Source organism: Calidris pugnax, unplaced genomic scaffold (assembly GCF_001431845.1).
Source record: "Calidris pugnax isolate Ruff unplaced genomic scaffold, ASM143184v1 scaffold61, whole genome shotgun sequence".
Taxonomy (NCBI): domain Eukaryota; kingdom Metazoa; phylum Chordata; class Aves; order Charadriiformes; family Scolopacidae; genus Calidris; species Calidris pugnax.
The window spans coordinates 1,629,438-1,652,569 of NW_015090945.1; the positions used below are offsets into that span (position 1 = coordinate 1,629,438).

Consider the following 23,132-nt stretch of genomic DNA (forward strand, 5'->3'; position numbering starts at 1 on the left):
TATGAAATCCCATCCTACAGTTGGTCATTAGGGCATTAACAAATAAATGAGGGTTGTAACCATACAAATATCTACAGCTTTATTTCATTTTGGAAGACCCCGCTAGTGGTATATGGGCTCTGTCTGCATATGAGGTCAAATTTGGGCACGAGGGGTGGCAGAATAAGGGCCCAGAATGAAAAGAGAAAAAATAGCCTGCATTAAAGCAAAGGAGAAAATGTCTTAGCTTTATTTCTGGAAGTCAGACATTTCTTGGAGTTCTGCAAGGAGCTTTTCTACAGGTTAATGTAGAGATCATGTCTGGTGGCAGGTCCAAGGTTAATTCTCTAGCTGCAGCCAGATCCCTCAGCGGGTCACATCGTACAGGGAAGGCTACCCTGGACTTTAAGGAAATAGTTTAATAATGTTTCTGGAGTGGCTAGTGCAGTGCATGACGAAAATGCCTGCGCCCCTGCCAGTATGGAGCCAAACCAAACATACATAAGCTCGGGATACCCTAGAGTTGATCTTATTACCAAACTTCTAAACAAAACTCAAAATATTACAACTTCCTTTTTCCTTACTTTAAAAAAAAAAAAAAAAAAAAAAAATTGAATAGACTTTTTAGAAGAGAAAGGGGAAAATTATAAGCGGAGAGAAAATATTGCATGATCGCTAGACGTCTGGAAATCAGTCAGCCCTTCAGACAATCTTGGACTAGAGATCTGATTCCTTTATCTTCTTTATTGACAAGTCTAGTTCATGTAAATACAAATCAAAACCCAAAGTCTACAGTTGAAGACCCAGAAATACATTCCAAATATTTTCAGTTGACTTTCTTGTTTGGCAGGAGATGACAATGCTGGATGAAAGGACCTTTCCGGCCAGCGCTAGTCTGCAGTTCGCAACAGAATTGATTTTTTTTTTTTTTTTTTTTGGTTTGTTTTTCTTTTTAAAGCAGGGATTTTTCAGGAATGTTGGTGATTTAAATGGCAAAACATTTGGGCCCATTTTATTTCCTGGTTTCCCCTCCTTAGCCTATAATTCCGTAAGATTGCCACCAGATGGCCAAAATGTCCCAGTGCTCTCTGGACATAGGTCTCCAAAGTGGTCTCAAGAATGAGAGAGAAGGTAGAATTTGCCATTTGAGCTCTGTGTCATAGGTTTTCTCAAAACCTAGGTCATTGTACAGTAGGGTTTTCATACTTCTATCACTCAGGATTTAAATAATGATCCCCTCTATGAACAGCGAGGGCAAAAATGTCAATAAAGAACTGTATGTCTTTCTTATGGACATAATCTTTCCACAACATTATCCAGAGGACAAAAAATGCTACCAAATTCTTATGCTCATTCACAATTCTTTTGCTGGCTTAACTTGGTAATCCAAGTGTTATATGTCATCTCAGGTCAATTGCTTTTAGGTTATTTAAGATGTTAGGTGCCAAAGAGGTATTAAATAACAGTAATCCTTTAATGTAATGTGATATACCAAAATACTTATGCGTATGTTCTCATACAGAATGCGTAAGGTCCTTTAGACACAGCTATGAAATACAAAGGAATCAGTGTTTGAAGCTGTATTTTATTTGTATATGCAAATACCTCGCCCTTTAGTACTGGCTAAAGTAAGCCCTCCAGTGAGAACCCAGTAAGAACTGTTCTTGAAAAAGGTTCTTTTGGATTAATCTGTAATAACAATAATGTAGAAGAGCAAAGTAGCAGACTAGGAAGAAATTTGCCCTTGCAAAGAGGACTTGCCAAGATTTAGCCCTGCTCATGTTCTCAAGTTGTCTTCATTTGGTACTGTGACCAGAAGGACTGTGGGTATATGCCATGGTTTGCGATGGGGTGGGTGACTGCTTCCAGGCCACTTGCCCATTGGTCTTGTGGAAACAAATCAGCAAAGGGAGGGGTTAGGGAGGGCTGGTGGGCTTCTGGGTCTCATCCTTACCCAGGGTCAGAGAAGGAGAGAACACGACTGCTGATGAAAGGCCCAGTAGCTGCAGCTTCAAAGATCTGTCTTTCTGTACAGAATGCAGCAGGAGACTCAGGAGGTTGAGGAGGTGGGGGAATATTAGAAAGGTTCCCTCTCAAATCATACAATCATAGAATGGTTTGAGTTGGAAGGGACCTTAAAGATCATTCAGTTCCAACCCCCTACCCTGGGTAGGGACACCTCCCACCAGACCAGGTTGCACAAAGCCCCATCCAACCTGGCCTTGAACCCCTCCAGGGATGGGAAATCACTGATGAGAAACTAGATTCCTTTTCTGAACAGCTATTCTGTCTCCATGGATGAGCAAAGGGGACCCAGGGCAAAGAGCCTCACCAGACTGCATACCTCACTGTTATGTCAGTGTCCTTCTAAGCTCATAGTACAGATATGTATAAATACACTCTGAAATTGGGTGATATAACTACTCCACGTTGATATGTTGCTACGACATTCTTTCTCATTTGTCCTTCCCTCATGGTAAAATAAGATTTAGTGTGTTATGTTTTTAAGGTCAAAATATGTATCTGGTTCTCCTGGCAGAATTTAGTGAGGTGCCTGAAGGACAACGATGATAAGGTTAGTTGTCCGGGGTGGTTCATTTCCATCTTTTTGGGCCAGTCCCCAGGAAAACTGTATCTGTGCAGATGACAAATACCAATAAAGTAAATAAGGTTTAAATTGAAATACTATCTTTCTTTGAGTTTAAAAATGGTGCCTTAGTCATAGGTCTGATTCCTGTGTTTGCATTTTGAATAATTTCTACTTGGTTTATTGAGAAAAATAAACTTTTGCTACGTTTTATTTTCTCCAGTGCCAGAAAAATATGAAAGATAGAACTATACATTTGATTCTATCTTCTCCTTCCCAAAGCTGAGATTGTAAGGATCCTATTTGGCATCATTATAATAATGATGTTATTTTCTGTCATTTTTAAAGAAAATCTTAGAATTACCCCTTGCTTTCCTACCACAAAACTGAAGTGGTACAAACGTGCCTCTGTTCACTTAAAAAGTTTCATTTCCAGTGATGATGCTGGAAGGCAACGAGCAGAAATTGAAGAGTCCATCTAGAATCTAGAGAGTATTTAGAGTGCCATTTGGAGACAGTATTTCTGCTTAGGAAATGGCATCAGAGGCCATTGCTATTTAATAACCATGGAGGGTCATACTGTCTTTTGCAGCAAAGTTATATCTTAAAACTGGGGATGGTATCATTTTTACTATAGTATTCCCTGCTACACTGTATAAACCCAACATTTCTGCTACATAGGCATAATTTATTATAAACCCAATCACTGTTCTGTTCCTGTATGTTCTTTTCTTAAGTTTAAAGGACTTAAAGATTTAACTCCCATGTAAATAGATTTTCCTTTGAAGAGAAATATCCAGAAACAAACATTAGCTGCATAAGTCCTGGGGATTTGTGACCTTTCTCTTTGCTGTTTTAGAAAAGCTTCTCAAAGTCTGCATTATTTCAGAAATTTTCAGAAAGCAATTTCAGAAAGCAATAATGTCAGAACATCTTAACTGAAAATCACCGTAAAGAGCAAACTGTTGAGGAAAGCATACTTGAAACTAAAACACAAGAGTCTAAGGACAAACAGACCTTGGAAATAGGTCCCAGGTTCACTCAGAAGATTCAAGAACTGTTTGATAAAAGCAGTCTCAGTTTGAGGATGCATTTCCCATCAGGTTAATGATGATGCAATGGTGACTTTTCACAGCTCTGGTGATTTTGCCTGCAACCTGCACACTCTAAGTTGCAGAATAGCGACAAAATTCACTTGAGATCCAAACTTTGGCAGTGGGGGTGGCATCCAGTGATTTCTGAGCTAATCTTATTTTGGTAGGATGTGGTAATTTTGTAATGAGCTCACTACAGCAAATGGATAACCAAAAAGATGGACCAGTTAAAAATACCCAGGTGTTGATGGGAGATTTTTGTTCCATAGTAATTCCCTAGGTTTTAGTTGGTAATTTTAAGTCAGAAAATTTAGCAGTCCTTTAAAATACCATTCAGCACAAAATTAAATGTTGTTTGTGTCACAGTGGCATCCAGCTTTGGAAATCTTCACACCAGGCTACTTCTGCCACTCAGTTTCTGCTGGTGGCTGGGGTCTGAACATGCCCAACCTCCTTCCAGCTGTAACTTGGCAATGTTAGTGTAATTCCATAATTTTCAAACTATTTACTTTACTTAATACTGATGAAATTTACAGCAGAATATGGCCCCAAGTGCTGGTATTAGTTTGGGTTAATTATTTTTTTCACATTTTAGTAAATACAGGTGCTAAGCTCACTGCAGAATGTGTTAGAATTATCTTCTCAAGTATTTTCCAGCTTTTGAAGCAGCAAAGTTGCAATTAAGAGCCAAAACAAGAGCAAAAAGATCTGTTTCTTACTGATGCTAATGCAGGTGTGAAAGCAACAGCCCTGTACTTCAAGTGAGGTAAAGTGATGAGCTCGGTGAAAGAAGTTTCATCCAGTTCAAAGAGAGAAGAAAACATGAAAGAACAGAAGAAATAATTTTCAGCACAAAATCCGATGTGTCACAAACGGTATTTATCTCATTTTCAGCTTGTTAATACCCTTTTATTATTTTAAATTGCCTATTTAGAAACATCCTAGGGTTGAAATGACAAGGGGTATTTCCAGTTAATCCTAGTAAAAGGTTGGTGCTTCTCCTTAAGCCAGTTCCTGCGTCACGCTGCTTTCGTCCGTCCGGCTGCTGATATGAATGATGACCTGTTGAAGTGCATCTCTCTTGGCAACACGTGAAGCTGGCAGGGGTTCCTGGACAGTCGCGTGCATTTACTTTATGAACAAGTGCACCATTCTGTGTACCAGCACTTAACAACGCACGGAACAGTCTGGCAAACACAGAGTGACTTTCTGAGAGGTTTAACTAACAAACCTGTTGTTGCAGGGACCGAAGGCTTGCAGCGACGGTGGCTTCTGCTTTGTCAGGGCTGACAAGTCTCTTTAAAAATTTTAAGAGGGAGAAATTAAGCTCATTTGAGAATGAACAAGGGGATGAGTGGCTTCCATCTTCTTTGCCCTGTGCCATACCTAGACTTACTGCAAATATCTGGAATCAAACTATGGTCACATTTAACAACAGACATCACAGAATCACATGGGGTTGGCAGGGAGAACAACAGACATCTCAGAAACACAGAATCACATGGGGTTGGAAGGGACCTCTGGAGATCATCTAGTCCAACCCCCCTGCCAAAGCAGCTCCACCTAGAGCAGGTTACACAGGAACGTGTCCAGGAGGGTTTGGAATGTCTCCAGAGAGGGATACTGCACCACCTCCCTGGGCAGCCTCTGCCAGGGCTCTGCCACCCTCACAGAAAAGATATTCCTCCTCATGTTTAGGTGGAACTTCTTATATTCAAGTTTGTGCCCATTCCCTCTTGTCCTGTCACTGGGCACCACTGAAAAAAGCCTGGCCCCATCCTCCTGACACCCACCCTTTCAGTATTTATAGGTGTTGATCAGACCCCCCTCAGCCTTCTCTTCTCCAGACTAAACAGACCCAAGTCCCTCAGCCTTCCTTTAACTTTAGTGTATCCCGGATGTTATCATTATCATACAGTCTTCTTTAAAATCATCACCATGGTTTTAAAGCGAAAGAGAGGAGATTTAGATGAGATCTCAGGAAGAAATTCTTTGCTGTGAGGGTGGTGAGACACTGGAAGAGGTTGCCCAGAGAAGCTGTGGCTGCCCCATCCCTGGAGGGGTTCAAGGCCAGGCTGGATGGGGCTTGGAGCAACCTGGTCTGGTGGGAGGTGTCCCTGCCCAGGGCAGGGGGTGGGACTGGATGATCTCTAAGGTCCCTTCCAGCTCTAACCATTCTATCATTCTATGATTCTCTGTTCTCAGAGAGAAATTCTGCTACCGCTGGTAACACTGAGACAGTAACCACTTTCAGGGTAATGTTCTGGTAACTATGGCTGGGAGACAGCAGGATTATTTTTAGCAGAAAATCTTTTGGAACTGTTAATTTACCCTGATTGATGATCTGTTCCATGGAGTGGAGGTGAATACAAGATCAGATCCTGTCTGATAAAGATTGAGGATGGGAAAGGGAATACAGTCTTTGTATGTGGGTTGGAGTGCTGTGTTTTATCATAGAATCATAGAATCGCCTGGGTTGAAAGGAACCTCTCAGATCATCCAGTCCAACCATCAACCCAACACTGACAAAAACCATCACCCGGCTTTGAAATCCCTCCAGGGATGGTGACTCCACCAAAGTCCCTGGGCAGCCTCTCCCAATGCTTAATAACCCTTTCATTGTAAAAATTTTCATTTTTTCTTTTCAGTCTTTGAGTTGATTGAAGACTATTCTGTGAAAATCGGACCTTTTTTAATGTCCTGGAAGCTAAGATGTTATTGCATATATCAGAGTAGTTTGTAAATTGTACAGATTGTTTTCTTAATGGGGGACATTAATACTGCAAAGAAAAGCAATGCAAAAACTTATTTTTGCATTCTTACTATGTAAGTTTTTGTGCTGTTACCAGTCCTGTTCTGCACCTATGCTGCAGCATTTTAATTCTTATAGCTTTACAGAATTGTGCTGAAAATCTAGAAATGCTTTTTTTGGATATGAACACAAATTCAAATTTTGAATATGAACATAATTTCCATTTCTTTTGAATGGAAAAGCTTGTTAAGAAAAATACCCATGAAATCTCATTTTCTGTGTCGCTGTATTTAAGGCACCACAACTCACCGATATATCTGGCACCACTGATGGCACCGTTCTACTGATGGATAATCACAGCACAGTAATTATAAACACAGCACTCAGGGCTTAATCATTCCCATCAGCAGTGATTTCACTCGTCCTCAGACGTCCTTAAATGTACCATCTTTTAGCTGACACAGCACCATCTACTAGTTTTATGCCTGTTTGTTGAGAAATAAGGCCCTTGACTCTAAAATGTAATCCTAGAATTCAAAATAACTAAAGGAACCTGTAGGGGCACCATAGAACTCCTGGTATAATGCTTTTCCACTGCTAGAGGAAGTGCACAGGCATGAAAAAGGTTCAAAGTAAGATTAAGTAGAACATGAAACGGTGATTTATCTAGTTGCATTTGTTCTTGTAAGTGAGTAATGAATCACTGACCCAGCATCATTTTGGAGGATCAGATTTTCCTGTAAAATTTGAAACGGAGTACTTGACTAAGTATAATCATTAAAGATCATACTGAGCTCTGCAGAAAAGTGGAGGTACTTTCCTGGATATTTTAGCTGTATTCTAACTTCAGTACTTGAGTGCACCCTTTTCACATTTTCCCTGCTAATCGACAGGAAATGATCTAGTTTTTAATCTATTTGGGTTTTTTTTTCTTGTTTTTGGCTTCTTTTTCTGCTGTGTTCTGCTGTAAGTATTTTGTGCTGACGGGCACAGCTGGCTTTGGCACAAGGAAATGAAAAATCAGTTCAAGATAATGGTGGTGGATTGTCAGGTTTGTATTTGAATTTAGCAGTCTAATGAAAATAAGATGCTCTTCTTCCTATTAGTATCTGGAGTTTGCACCTGCAAGCAGCTGTTGACCAATAGCTGAATTTCTGGCAAATCTAGTTGCTACAATTTATACTGGCGTCTGACTGAGGAACTTTAGTCTCACTAATCTTCAGTGTGACTCAGGTGATGTAGACACCTTTGATAGTGGATATGGAGAAGGCTGAGGTATTCCAGTTGTGGCCTCACCAGTGCAGAGCAGAGGGGGAGAATGACCTCCCTTGACCTGCTGGCCACAATTCTCCTTATGCAGCAGCTGAGAGAGTTGGATTGTTCAGCCTGGAGAAGAGAAGACTCCGGGGAGATCTTAGAGCCCCTTCCAGTCCCTCAAGGGGCTCCAGGAGAGATGGGGAGGGACTCTGGATCAGGGAGGGGAGCCATAGGACAAGGGGGAACAGCTTTAAACTGAAAGAGGGGAGATTGAGATGAGATCTGGGGAAGAAATTCTTTGCTGTGAGGGTGGTGAGACACTGGAAGAGATTGCCCCAAGCTGGAGGGGTTCAAGGCCAAGCTGGATGGGGCTTGGAGCAACCTGGTCTGGTGGGAGGTGTCCCTGCCCAGGGCAGGGGGTTGGAACTGGGTGATCTTTAAGGTCCCTTCCAATTCTAACATTCAATGATTCTATGATTCTATTATTCTTAACTGAAATTGCAAAAAAAATTACAGGTGAAATAATTTGTTGTACAAATTTGGAACACACCCATTGAGATAACTCTTTTAAGACTGAACAAGATGCATTATTCCTGTTTCTCTGAAAATTTTCCTTCATTCCTTTTGGCTGGAACTGTTTTATGCTATTAGGGTAGGGCAACATATTTCAGTTTGTGATCTCATCTTGCATTACTGAACGTCCCTCTCAGTTAATGTAGAGTGTGAAATTTGCTTAAATGAAGCAAATTCTTTCTAGTCTTCTCTCTAGTGTATTGACACCGACTGAGATCCATCACTTTTGTTCATTTTGAAAAAATGGTAAAGTCAAGTTGTAAAACACTTTTAAGGTGAAATTTTCTGAACTGGGGCTCTGCTTCCCAAAGACTTCTCTTAAAACACAGATTGAAGTTCCTAACATACCTTGGGATAGATCATATCATATGAACTTCCGTATTCCTTCCCAGTCTTAAACATCTCTTGAAGGTGAAAGTCGATAAGAAGCCAATAACATTTGTTTTATATAGGTACAAATTAAGTTATAATTTCAGATGGCCTTGGAGGTGTGTTAGAACATTTTGAGATCATGAATGGTGGCTATGGCTTCAGCTTTCATTATGAGTACAAGAAGAGCAGGTGGTGTCTCTCACCAGGTCGCATCATAACTGATTCTTTAACTTCTGCATCAGCAACGGTCAGTCACTTTTTTCTAACATTCAGGAAATACTTGCTCTATTTTTTTTTTCAGAGGAGAAAAGATGTTCTGTAAGACATGACTAGTGTATAAGAGTAGCTCATTGGAGGGTTATGTCTTCTGTAATCAAGGAAATTCAAGGTGTAGCCCCAGGTAGAAATGGAAGCTGTTGCTATATATGGATTAAACTACTTCAGCTTTTTAATATGTCAACATAACTTTCAGCCTTCTTAGGTAGCCTAGAGGTGCCTTCCTGTGTTTCTTTACATCACAGTGTTCTTTAACATATACGACGTCGGCTGTTCAAAGCCCAGGGTTTCGCAGTCACCAGAAGTGTCTTATTTTGGGGGCCAAAAAGTCCCAGCAGGAGGATGACTGACATAAGAATGGCAGCTTTTCAGTGCTGAGAAAAACTATTCCTGTATATAGCTTGTAAAAGACCTTATAATCTTCCTAGATTAGGGTCATTATGCAGTATAAAATAGTTATTAGCAAATTAATAAAAAGAACACACACAGTAACCGTGCAAACATAGAGGCCAAATGAAACCCAGGTGTAATCAGTGGAACTTAATTGATTTCATATGAGCTGCTCCTACCTCCACTTCAGTTGAACTTAGTCATTTCTGTGAGTGCTTAAAACAATTTTGTGAAAACACTCTGATTAACACTATATCAAAATGTCTGATAAAACAATGGCTTTGTTTTATTAAATTACAGGATTTTAACATCAGAATTCATTATATTTTATGAACTTGAACCTTGATCAAGAAAGGAAAGTCATTTTCTTACCAAAATATCAGCATTGTTGTATACAGCTGGGAAAAAAACCTTCAGAAGGGCATCAAAGAATAATATTGTGCTCTGTCTCTTGTTAATACAGAATGTGGAATTCCAATTTGCATTTGCATCACTTGGCAAACCTGCTGTAAAAACAAACTCAACACCACCATTCCCCTTTTTTAAAATATTTTGTCTAGTTGTATTACCAGAGATCTTTGTCAGAGATCTTTGCTTGAGGTCAAAGAGGCCATTGTATTGCCTGTATTCATAAAAGTGTAAATAATCTAACAAGACATAGAAGATTGACATGAGTTGAAGGTGTCTCCTTTAGTCTTGCCAGTGTTTTTCCAAATTGAATGCAGATGTGTTCAGGGGAAAACTGCTGATGACAGGAGTGATCTCAAAATGAAGAAGTTCAAGTTACCCTTCCAGTGACAATATCTTTAATTCAGGTGATAGAAATAATAGAAATGCATCTCTCCAAATCTTTTAGCCCCAAGGAAGAAGTGCTACAAAATTAGTTGTAACAAACTGACAATAAAAAAATACACCTTTGTCCAAGGCCAAGATTTAAATTCAGGGTGCAGCTTGATAAAACCATTGCCACCATTTCTGTTCAGCAGTAGGAAGTTCCTTTTACCCATCCTGTCTGACTCATCAGGTCCATTTTCTCCAGACCCCTTCCTGTAAGTGACTCACTGACAACTAATAAGTGTCATTCATCCTTATTTTGTAATGAATGTTCACACCACAACGTTGCAAACTTCCTGAGAGCCAGTGAGTCCCACACGCCTTGCCTAAAAGGGAGCTATTCCATTGCCGTTTTCCAAGCAGATCGCAGGACTGAGCTTCATTTCTTCTGTCAATTTTAATAAAAAACATAGAAACAGATGTGAAAGTTCTTTAATATGAAAGGACTCTTAGTTGCTTGATTTTTACAGGGTGTACTTTCCACCTCTTTGTTGAAAGTAAGGGCTTTTCTATATTGTTTCAGAAAACATTTTGTGAACCACATTTGGTCCATGGGCTGCATGTTTCAGTTTATATAGAAAATAGGAAACAAATGAAAAAAGTTGATTTACCCAGGGTCCAAAGTGACTGGGGTTTCTGCACCAAAAATGTCAACACTCAGGAACAAATTCATGTAAGGCAAAAATTCCAGAGGTAACCAACATCAAACAAATGCCCAATGCTAATGGCTTTCTCTTTCTCTCCATGTCACTAGGGTAAGACTTGCTTGAAATGCTTATAGCAGCATTTCTTAGCAGAAGACAACATATAATCATCAGCAGGAAAAGGAGAATATGAGACTCATGTTTCTTCTGATGTAAATTCAATACCTTGCTGAATATTGTTATATTTTTCACTTCTCAATGACTGTTGAACCATAGGGGAGCAGATAAAATGAAAGGGGAAAAGCGCACAGCACCCAAGCTGTGGAGAACTCTCTCTCACACATCTATGAAGATGGATTTCTCTGAAAGGCTTATCTGTAATTGCTTGTCTTCTCATGCGCGCATGACTGAAGCAGGGGCAATATCACCCCAGAAGTGGACAAAAAGATAAAAAACTTTTTGATTAGTAATCCTTCGTTAGAAGGAGGAAGCATGAACAAAAATGGCCCAATTCTCTTCAGAGCAAAAAAAAATTGACCAATTTACATGAATCCGCTCTTTATCATAGTATCATAGAATCATGGAATGGTTTGGGTTGGAAGGGACCTTCAAGATCATCCGGTTCCTACCCCCTGCCCCGGGCAGGGACACCTTCCACCAGACCAGATTGCTCAAAACCCCATCCAACCTGTCCTTGAACCCCTCCAGGGATGGGGCAGCCACAGCTTCTCTGGGCAGCCTGGGCCAGGGTCTCACCACCCTCACAGTAAAATAGATAAGTGGATAAACTCACCTGTGAGGCAAAAGAGAGATGGGTTACTCTATTGCACCAATATTAGCAGAAGATAAGCTCTATCTGACAACTTGTAAATGGGAGTGGTGGTCTTTCAAATTTAGAGTGGTTCAAATGAATGATTTTTAATGTAATTTGACTACTTTGCCTATGAACAAAGCTAAACTAAACCACGTTGTGAGCAAATAATTTTACTCAGTCTAAAGCACAGCATGGAAAGCTTAGCATAGCAGGCTCTTCAAAAGTTTTGGGAACCAAAATGTGAAATCATGTTAGAAATCAGAGTAACTTGACCTAAGTACAAAGAGAGTTAACAAGTTCTTCCTAAAATGGGAAGAAGCCTTCTGTAGAAAGAGAGATCTTTCCCCTGGGTTCTAGTGTCATATATCATAGGGTTGAGATGAAGTTCAAAGTGGGACAAAGTCAGTATCTTTGACCTTCTCTTAGCAAAACAAACAGTAATGGTGATTGTCAGTAAAAGCTCAATAGCAATGAATGTTTTTCTTAAAGGGTAGAGTTGAGTCAGAGACCCAGCTCTCCCTTCCTTTCTGAGGGTGAGCTTATTCCACTGCTAGAAGGCTCAGCTCAGAAACTGAATGATGGCAGTGTGTAAGTCTGGTGAGAGAAGCTCCATGAATGTGGAAGGTGAAGAAGGAAGGATGTGGATCACAACAGTCTTGTAGATACTGAACACGTAGGCCAAGTTCTTGCCTTATGACCATACATTATGAAGGAGGTGAATCTTCCAAGAAGTTATAGCTCCACACTGATTTCCAGCTGATTTTTTCATTATCATGTGCTTAAACAAAGCTTTCTTCATTGTGATTTTTTTTTTCGAGTTTGTACAAAAGTTTAATGTTGACATTTTTGTAGAATTTCTTCTATGGCAACTGTTGTCTTGGCTCTTCACTTGCTACCTTTAATCAGTTTTACTTGCCTTTAACCACAGTTTTTGCTCCCTATCTTCCTGATTATTATAAACCTGCCAGGTAGATCTTCTGAAACAATTCTAAGCCTTGTCTTTCTAAGATTTTGATATACCTTTGCATTTAGTAAGTAGGAATAGTCTTCCTACTTCATTTTGGTTTTGTCTTACTGTCTCTTTGAAGCTGTCACTTTTGACTTGATGCTGGATATTCCTATGGGTTATGCTTTATAAAGCTTTACAACTCCAGTCTACAGCAGTACTGTCCTGCTTTTCTTTCAAGAAATTGCTCTCGTGTTGCTCTGCAAACATAGAATAACTTGGGTTGGAAGGAGTCTCAAAGTAGGGTCAGCTCTGAGCTCAGGTTGCTTAGGGCTTTGCCCAGTTGGGTCTTAAAAGTCCCAAGAAGAGGGATTGCCCAAACTCCCAGGCAACCTGTTCTCTTTCTGGACCATCCGCAGGACAGAAAAGCTTCTTAACCTATTCTGACTGAACCTCTTCTTTCAATTTATATCCATCTTTCTTGTTCTTCCACTGTGCACCTCTGTGAAGATACTGGCTCCATCTGCTCAGTTACCTCCTCATAGCTCCTGCCCAGGCTGCTCTCAGGTGACCCCCAAAGCTACCTCTCCTGCAGGCTGAACAAGGCCTACTCTTAGCCTCTTCTCAGGGTGAACGCTCCTCCAGCCCTTGATCATCTTGGTGGCTGTCTGCTGAAGTCAGTCCAGCTTATTGGTGTCTTTCTTGTATTGGGTGGGTTGTGTGTGGAAACTACTCTGCAAACTATTGTGTCTGTTAACTTCAGCTTTCTGTCTTTTAGTAGTTATCATTTATGTTAAAGTCACATTCTCTGAGCAATTGCGTTCTCCATTTTGGGTCTCTGATTTTTATTAAAATTTAGTCTTGAATTAGGGATTCCATAAAACCTCAAAATTACATGTTTAACTCAACAGTCTCAAATCTGTTGTAAATGTTTGAAGAGTTCCATCCTCTCTCTGAGTTTTCAGAGGAAACTTATATCTTTCAAAAGGTTCTTTCTCTCTAGGAGTTCTGTTTTGCTAAAATATCTGTAGTACAGTCTGATAACTGCCTTATGCCACTTCATTTTTCTGGAATAACAAATGCTTTTCATGTCTTTGGCCCAACAGTATATGTATATGTGAAAATACCTTCTGTTTAGCTTTTTATATTTTTAAATTGATTTATTCATCCATAAGAAGAGATGAAATCCACACTCAAGATTTCTGCTGCATTTCTGGGCAAATTTTACTGCATTGAAATGTTTATCTTATTAACTATTATGCATTTAATAACTCATTATTCGTCTTTCACGTGTTGAGAAATTGTTTCTTCCTCTATGTCCTTAGATGGTGGTCTGTGGGAAACTGGTGTCAGAATGTCTGAATGTCTTCCTTATAACGCTGAGCAAGTTGGCAACATAAAACCAAAAAACTTTCGAAGGTGAGAAAGAGAGAAATCTAAGCAGACCTCTATCACATACACCCCCACACAAAAAAGGTTAAAAATCATAATACTCAAACAATACTATATTCTACCACAGGTCTTAAAAGGTTATCTGCTTGGTCCAAATAGATGAGTTAGAAAAAAGACAGGCATTTAGAGGCACAGATTTAGACATGTGCCTGAAGCTGTAAGCAGTGAAGAGGTGAGCAGCTCATCCAGAAACTGATGTTACTTTTTCTTCTTCCAATACAGTGAACTGGTCACTAAAGCTTATTGCCTTCAAAGTAAATATTTAGAAACTTTTTCACGTTTAAATTTAATTTCCTTAAGCAAAGTTCATTTGGGCATATTCAGGTCAAACATCTTCTGGAAGATTCTTTTACTCACAGAAGCTGCATATGAAGGAAAAGGAATCCTCCAAAGGTCAGTAAAAATATTGCAGAACATACACACCCATCCTTCAAAACTGGTGCCAAGGTGCTACATATCTTTCCATTAAAAAAAAAGAAATATTAAAAGTGTTGGAAATGACACAATGCTAGAATCAGAACCTGATTTGCAGTCAAAAGATGTTGAACACCCCCCCCCTTCAAATATTACTCTTTTTTACTTCAGTGTTCTTCAGAGTTCTAAAAAGGATGCTTCAGTCCAACAGAAATGAAACGTGAACTTCTGCACTTGAAATGAGAAATGCTGCCTTTTTTAGTATTGGTATACACTGGGTTTTTCAGCTGTGTTTTCAGTTATAAAGACACTTAGATCACCATATAAAGGGACTGCATTATCAAAGAGTTATAAGAGAACACAAAAAACTGCTTAGCCTTGGTCACGACGAGCCCACAAGGCGAGCCCCGCAGACACTACATTGATGGCTGGGGAGATTTTGTTTTAAAATTTATTTTTCCCAAGAAGTTAAGCCGTGATGCATTCATCTGTTTTCATTATGCCAGGTACGATAAGGTTCCTAAGGCACCGTAGCAATGCCCAGAGTGGTGAAATGTGACACAATAACCAAAAGAAAGTCTGGAAAATGTGTGCTTAATATGACAAGTGCACTTCGCCCGGTGAATTCTTAACCCTTCTGCTTCTCTCCTCTGGGGCCACTGGTTTCTCCTGCAGCATTAGGGAGAAGAATGCTGATTTTATCAGTGCCTCAAAGTGTGCTAATTACCTCATTTCTGAGAAATGTTATATTATGCCTGGCACGGCTCTTTAGCATCCACTCTACTCAGCAGTAATTTCTTGGCAAAGCAGAGTTCTTGCTACATGTAATTAGCATTTCCTCCTATTATAAATAATTGTTCCTCATTTTCTACTAATTTTTTTCTAGGCTGTTGATACACTTCCAGTAACAGTAGATAAACCTGAGCAAATGGTTTCATGAGCCTTCCACATGCCAATTGCTTTACTGTTACCACCTAATCCTGTGCCATTGGCTCCACAGTGTATTAAGAATACTAATGTTTGTGCTTGATGGAAGTTATACTTTAAACTTCTTTGGAAATTGAAGAAAAATGTTTAATACTGAGAATACGACTGTCCCTATTGTACTTGTTCTACCTTCTTTGTTTAAAGCTTCGATTTCTGGGTGGAATTTGGATCTAGTACATGTTGATATATTGGATAGGGTTCAGTTCAAGATGAAGACACCGAAAGTAGTGTCTATATGTGAGGTGAGTGCTTAAGCCCCCAGAGTAGTCAATAAAGATACAGTCAATACAGTCACTGATGTTGAAAGAGTTGTTCAAGCAACCTGTCACGATGGGTGTCTCCTGAAACTTGAGATGTCCTCATCTGGTCACCTTTTGTACTTCAAAAAGGCGCAGTCCCATGTCATAACTCTGAAGCAGACATTTCTGATGCCCAGCCATCTCAGGTTCCTGGGCTGGAACTTGGTGATCTTTAAGGTCCCCTCCAACCCAAACCATTCTATGATTTTTCAGGAGCTTAGATAGCTCTTTGGACACCTATCGTTGGTTGTTACAATCCTCAACTGAAAACTACTGCTATGGGCCTAGTTGGCTTGTGATTTGAGACTTCATCCGTGGCACTGCTGTAATTGATGCCATTTCTGTTACTGTTCTGCCAGAAGGAAGTAGATAATGCCATGGCATTCTCGAGTGAGGAATTTCCATTTCTTATTCTCCCTTCACCTGTGCTAAAAAGCCCTACTTTTTTTTTTTTTTTTTTTTCCCTTGAGATACAGTAGAAAACTTGTCTTCTTTTCCAGGATGATCCAGAGGTATGTAGATCTGTAGTCTAGGACTTGGCAGAGCTCAGGTCAAAGCACCGCTCTCCACGTGATTCTTGAGTAACCATAGTCACACTACTGAGCTTCCCAGTGCTTCATTGCCTCTGGGTGATGGGTATCAGTATGATGAAGTATGAAAAATGCAAGGCCTAAACTTGAATGTGTGAGACTTTTTGATCTTGACTATGCCTGGAGATACGGAACAGGAAAAAAAAATGCACTTTGTGTTTTAATTCTATGAATGAATTGTCTGGCATTACATTTATAATGTCAAAAGTATCTGGAATCTCAGACAGGCAGTTAGGAATAAAAAGAAAAATATTTCTAAGGTAGTTAAGGAAAAAAAAATATACTAAATGTTTCAAGTTTAATTGTCTAATGTTAGCAACCAGCATAAAATTAATTTGGTCTAAATATGTTGTTCTTCAATGATGACAATTCAGTTATTATACAGTCATAATTCACTTACTAAAATAAATGTCAGTCAAAATGATAAAGCTCACACTACTTTGTTGAGTAATGGATGATTAGAAGGTCAGAACTTTAATTTGTAATCTAAGCTTGCAGAAGAACCAAACGTTTTGTGAGTCATCACTTTTATTGCACAATGAAGACAAAGATGGTGCATTTCATAAACCTATATCCTGTTCTCTTTGACCCATGCCTCTGTACATCCTCCTTCCCAGGTAAAATAGATTTTATGCTTATATATTGTATTGCCGTTTCTGCTTTTTTTTTCTATGTGTGAACAGTGTTTCAGTGAAAAAGTAGATAATTTCTAGTCAAACCTTAAAATACAGTCCATTTCCTAGAACAGAGGGAGTCTTTCAGTAGATAAACTGAGTTATTTTTCTTTCTTCATTTCTTCTGCATTCTTTCTCATTCCTGATTGTATAACTTCCTTCATTGGTAACATTTGCCGACATTAAGTACAAGAATTATTGCCTTTTTTTTTTTTTCTCGGGCTGCTCAGTAACCGTGTTGTGGCAGCCTCGGCTGGCACATTCTGTTCTTAATTAGGTTTACAGATATTTTGACTCATTCCATGGTCTCACTAATGTCTCTCTCTGGCCTGTAACCGTCTTTTGTCACTGGTCTGATTGTTCTCTCTTTGTCTTTTCTGAGTGGGTTGAAGAGTCGGGAAATAGTTCTTTTTGTGTATATTGCAGATGGTTCCATCCACTTTTTCATTTTTCTCCTCACAAGCTTGCAGACATCTTTGATGCTTTTTTTCTATGTTCTTCCTCATTTTATCCATTCCTCCCCTTGGCACAGACCTTCATGAGGACTTTAGTGTGGCTCCATTAGTTTTGCTTCCTAATTTTCAGTGCGTGTCTGGTCACTGACTCGTTTCTTTCAGGAGAAAACTGAATGCACAGAGGTATGTGAATGTGTAAGGTACCTTAGTTGTCAAGCCTGAGAGTTACTATTATATTTTCACTATTAGGTATTTGAGAATTTATCATTACCTGAAAGAAGGGTTTAGAGAGGTGGGGGTCGGTCTCTTCTCTCAAGTCACAGGCGCCAGGACAAGAGGAAATGGCCTCAAGTTGCGCCAGGGGAGGTTCAGGCTGGATATTAGGAAAAATTTTTTCACTGAAAGGGTTATCAGACACTGGAATGGGCTGCCCAGGGAGGTGGTTGAGGCCCCATCCCTGGAGGTGTTCAAAAGACAGGTTGATGTAGTGCTGGGAGGTATGGGTTAGTGATGATGCTCCTTGTTTGTTGTGTGGGTGTCTATTTTTGTCAGTTAGGTTGACGGTTGGACAAGATGATCTTTAAGGTCCCTTCCAACCTAGAAGATTCTGTGATTCTGTGATTCTGATTACAAGAGGCCTGGGTCAAGGCATTCTTGTGCCCTAGGGTCTTTCATGTTCACAATTGACTTCTTGCTATTGTGCTTGTTAGTATTGCTCATAATCTTTTTTTTTTTTCCCTACGTTTAGATGAGTAGTTACACTGATTGCCTGTTAGGCATGGAAACAAATAATTAGGCCATAACCACAAGCGATGGAAATAAAAGTCATCTCATACACTGGACTGTTCTTAGAGAAGAACAGCTCAATGTTACAGCTGCGGACGTCATGGCTATTTTACAATGGCTATTTTACATGTCCATTTACATCCTCCCTGTTCTGGTAAAGCCCTGTCTCAAAACAGCCTCCAAGTACTGCCACAGGTTGAGTGTGAGGAAATAATAATACCAACCCAAACTGTGACTAACCAGTGAAATCTACCCTCTGAACTTCCTGAGATGCTAAACTGGTGTCTTCCCTTGGATAACTTACTGCAGCTCCGATGAAATCAAAGGACCTGCGGCAATTCAAAGGAGCTGAGGATTCTTCCCCTTGTGCTCAGACAATGGGAGGACACTTCCTGAGGTTAACATAAACAAGCACGCGCTTCATTTCAGAAGAAAGAAAGTTGGATTAAGCGAATCATCCAACATCCAGCCCCGCAGAGACAAATGATGTGTTAAAGGCGAGTAGGGCCCGAGAGGTGATTGTCCCCCTGTACTCGGCACTGGTGAGGCCTCACTTTGAGTACTGTGTCCAGTTTTGGGCCCCCCACCATAAAAAAGATATTGAGGTGCTGGAGTGGGTCCAGAGAAGGGCAACAAAGATGGGGAGGGGTCTGGAGAATAAGCCTTATGAGGAGAGGCTGAGGGAGCTGGGGTTATTCAGCCTGGAGAAGAGGAGGCTGAAGGGAGACCTTATTGCTCTCTCCAACTCCCTGAAAGGAGGGTGTAGAGAGGGGGGGGTCGGTCTCTTTTCTCAAGTCACAGGCGACAGGACAAGAGGAAATGGCCTCAAGTTACGCCAGGGGAGGTTCAGGCTGGATATTAGGAAAAATTTTTTCACTGAAAGGGTTCTCAGACATTGGAATGGGCTGCCCAGGGAGGGGGTTGAGGCCCCATCCCTGGAGGTGTTCAAAAGACGGGTTGATGTAGTGCTGGGAGGTCTGGTTTAGTGATGGTGATACGTCTTGTTTGTTGTGTGGGTGTCTATTTTTGTCAGTTGGGTTGACGGTTGGACAAGATGATTTTTAAGGTCCCTTCCAACCTAGAAGATTCTGTGATTCTGTGAAAGTTTCATGTAGGATCACGTAAAGGAATACCTGCAGCTGCACTGCCAGCAGCAGTGTTGGCCGGGCTGGGGTGTACGTAGGGTAATACAACTGGTGATGATACTGTGTACTCCCTTAACACCTTTCAACACAAAGCACATTACCGAGTCATTTGAGCCTTACAACATGTCTGCGAGAGACTATTATGCCATTGTAGAGATTGCAGGCAGAGATTAAATGGCTGGGGTGAGGCCACACAGGGAGCCAGCGGCAGAGCCAAGAGGAGAGCGTGAGCGTTGGCTGCCAGCCCCGTGCTCTCACTACCGGACCTCGCTTCCTTAATTCCCATATTGCTTCTCTGATGGAGCTACTGGAACTTCTGAGCCCTCCATAAGTTTGGGTGTAATATCAATTCTCCCCCCCCGCCTCCCCTCCCTTTTATGACGTTGCAAAATATCGCAATTACAGTTTTTAAAGCATCTCATTTTTACGGGTTGCCCCAGGTCGCTCAGCCCTGGTGGGGGACCGGCCTGACATTGTGTTGCTCCCCATCCCCTTGTCCCCAGTACACAATTGCTGGCTGGGGCTGCTTCTCTCTGCTGGCTTTGGCCGTGGCCTCAGCGTTATGCCCTCAGCTCTGCTGCGTGAGTGGCTGGACCATTCTGTGCCTTAAATAATCCCAGCTATATGCTGGATAATGAGAAACAGATGTCTCCCAGGCACCGGCGGGAGCTTTCAGTCCGGCTGCTCCCCTAATTTTCTCACGAGTGGACTTTCAGGTAACTCCTGTGGGTTGCCCACGACCTGCCTTGGGTTCTGCCTGTGCCTCTGAGGGTGATGGGGAGGGAGGAGGGTGGAGGGGGAGCGGGGAGGAGTGGTACCCCCCGAGCATCCCCTGTGGCCGGTGGTGAATGGAGCGGTGGCTGTCTCCTGCCTGCCCTCCTGCTGCCAGCCACGGTCCTGGGGGGGACACACCGGGGACAAGACAGGGGGGATGGCATGGCATAGGTTCCTTCTCCTGTGACCTGGGGTGACAGGGGTTTGGAAAGTCTCCTCACGTGGCTCCTGTGGGTGCCCCAAGAGCTGCGTGCAATAACGGTTGCCAAGTCAGCACGGTGCTCGTGAAATGAGAGGGAAAGAAAAAAAAAAAACCAAAACCAAACATGGAGGGAAAAAAAAAAAAAAAGGTAGGAAGTACCAGAAGAAAAAAAAAAAGAAAAAAGAAAAGAGTCTTGCATGTTGCCTCTTTGTACTATAGAAACTGGGGGTGTGACTGAAGATCCAAACCACCTACACCCCGGGATGCTCCAATCGCTGCCTGAGTGCTCTGCGCAGCTCCTCCCCTCTCCTTTTGGCTGAGCAGAGACCTTCAGAGAAACTGCCTGCTCTGGCTCATACAGACTGCAAGATATAAAAGCTGTGAGCAGCTCCTGGGGCCAGAAGCTTCAAAAGCAGCAGAGTTTTGTTCTTTGGGGGTTTGTAATAAGAGACACTCCTTCACAAAGGTTCACATCATCATATAGGAGAGTGCTATATATACTGGGAGAACAATAGACTGTATTCTTCTTTTTTTTTTTCTTTTCTTGGTATTATCCAGAGGTAAGCCATTCAGCTCAATAAGTTTGCTTTGCATGCAGTTTTATCAATGTTCATCACATTTTGCTGAAGTTAAGATTTGAATGCTGTTTCTGAGATGTCCTGCTCTCATGCTTTTTTATATGTTTTCTTTTGCCTACTTACTAGTTTATCTGTGCCACATTGTGTCAGAACAATCCATGCATATAGGATAGGCATAGCCTGGGATGTATTTTTCATTTTCAGTGGAAAGCATTCCCCGAGGTTTCTTGCAGCCTCCCATTTAAGATTTATAGTGTGGTTTTATGGACTGACTGGTGTGATAGCGCTGTCACTATTTCAGGAATCTTACTAGCTCTCATCATGTAATTCATGGGATAATGGTATTTGATTTGGTGTGTTTGTAGTAAGAACATATCACTGAATGATAATATGGTTATGGAAAATTGCTCAGTAACATGTTCTGGCTGGATTGTTCTTATGATTGGGCTGAGAGACAGAAATCATGTTTCTGGTCACAGCCTACAACCTCACTTTGCCTTGCTACCCGGATGTACAGAATCACATCTTTGACATCTTCTCTCCTACAGATCTGTTCTCTACTGTCCTGACTTAAAGCAGAGCACCTCTGTGGCCCATCTTTCTCCTTTTGGCCCCCAAAATGACAGTAATCACTGCAATCAGCTGTGCTTTCCTATTTTCCATTCTCTGTGAAACAAGTGCATTAGTGTTACCCAACTCCACTGACCTACTCCTGTCAGACAATAATTTCACTGACATTGAGACAGCTTTGGCAGCTCATCTGGACTCTGCAAAAATTCCCAAAGCCAGGCGGAAGCGCTACATTTCACAGAATGACATGATTGCTATTCTTGATTATCATAATCAAGTCAGAGGCAAAGTCTTCCCACCTGCTTCCAACATGGAATATATGGTAAGTGAACTTTGTTTATTTCAGAGGGAAACAAACCCTACGTCAGTGATTTCATTTTCTTAAACAAATTGTGAGAGTTCAGTTGGCAAATGATTTTTAACTATTATTGCTTACTAAAATGTTCTTTCCTTATTTTTTTTTTTAAAGTTGCATTAACTTAAGCAAGCAAAAGTTAAATACTGGGCTCTGAACCTTTTACTTTCCCTGTTGAAATTTTCATTTCTGTGAGTAGCCCCAATAAAGCTTCTGGCACCCAAGTAAATGAAGTTATGAGCTAAGTGCTTGCTGGCCTGAGGAACAGTATGTGGTCACAACATGTGATCCCATGTGTTTAAAGTGCTAATCGTTAATAGTCCCATTGCTTTTGTGGAGTACACTGAAAGCCATCGCCCTGATGTATGCAAAAAGGGAGCCAGTGACCATTTCTGATTTCTTTCACATGTAATACTTTCAGGGACAATGTGGTAAAACTGTGTTTGCGAAGTCATTCATCTGATGCACTGTGTTTTACTTACTGCATAATGTTGGCGTGCACTTAATACTTCTATTTTTCCATCAAATACAACGCTGCTTTTAAATGTTTCTTCAGTATGTAGGATTTCTGTGTGCTCACAGTGTTATATTTATGGCAGGTACCTTTCCCTTTTATTGGCAAATACTCATTGTGTGAATTGTCTGTTCCTGCAGGTATGATAAGGTTATTCATTCGCTGTGATTTCATACTTGGCACTACTGCCCAAAGCAGCGTGTTTGCTCTTCTGTGTTCCAACTCTGAATGTGTGCACGCTGTGGAGCTCTAATTTTAAACATAGGTTGGGCAGGCAAAATCTTTTTTTTTTAACCTACTAATTAAGGCATTCCCACTGTTTTGAAAGCACAGACAAGTTGTGTCAGCACCATAATATCTGCTTAAAGTCACAGAGTTCCTCATATGACAACAGATGGTTAACAGGTTTGGGAAACAGGACACCGGCAGCTGGACATAAAAAGGGGATAACAGTAATAACAACTCCTCCTTTTTAGCAGCTAATGACTAACAGTTTGGACATCTTTCTATCGCAGATGTTACCTAAATCTGGATTTGATCGTATAAGTACATCCCAGCAGCACCCCGAAATGCTGAACGCACTCAAAACATTGCAGGGTGAAGACCTGTTGTCATACTATAAGCAGTTTGAAGTTTGGTTAAGTGGAAAGGTCAGAGACAGAAAAAACAGAGAGGTCAGAAGTCAAGCTCAGTCATCGTTTTCATTGCTGTGCTCTCCACTGACGTCTCCTTTGATTCTGCATAAATAAACTTTGTTGTAATGTCTGAGGGAATGGCAGCCTACCATGCCCTTCCTTGGCTTGTGTGTTTTAGAAATGT

The 23,132-nt window shown here is 40.9% G+C and overlaps 1 protein-coding gene across 1 annotated transcript in view; it reads left to right on the plus strand.

Moving 5' to 3' along the window:
• The first annotated feature begins 20,669 nt into the window (after positions 1-20,669).
• Positions 20,670-23,132, plus strand: part of PI15 (peptidase inhibitor 15) — a 33,269-nt gene continuing 30,806 nt past the window's right edge. The window contains exons 1-2 of the mRNA XM_014951895.1: positions 20,670-20,856; positions 21,423-21,766. Of these exons, the coding sequence (XP_014807381.1) occupies positions 21,494-21,766 (273 nt within the window). The 5' untranslated portion in view covers positions 20,670-20,856; positions 21,423-21,493. The remainder of the gene's footprint in view (positions 20,857-21,422; positions 21,767-23,132) is intronic.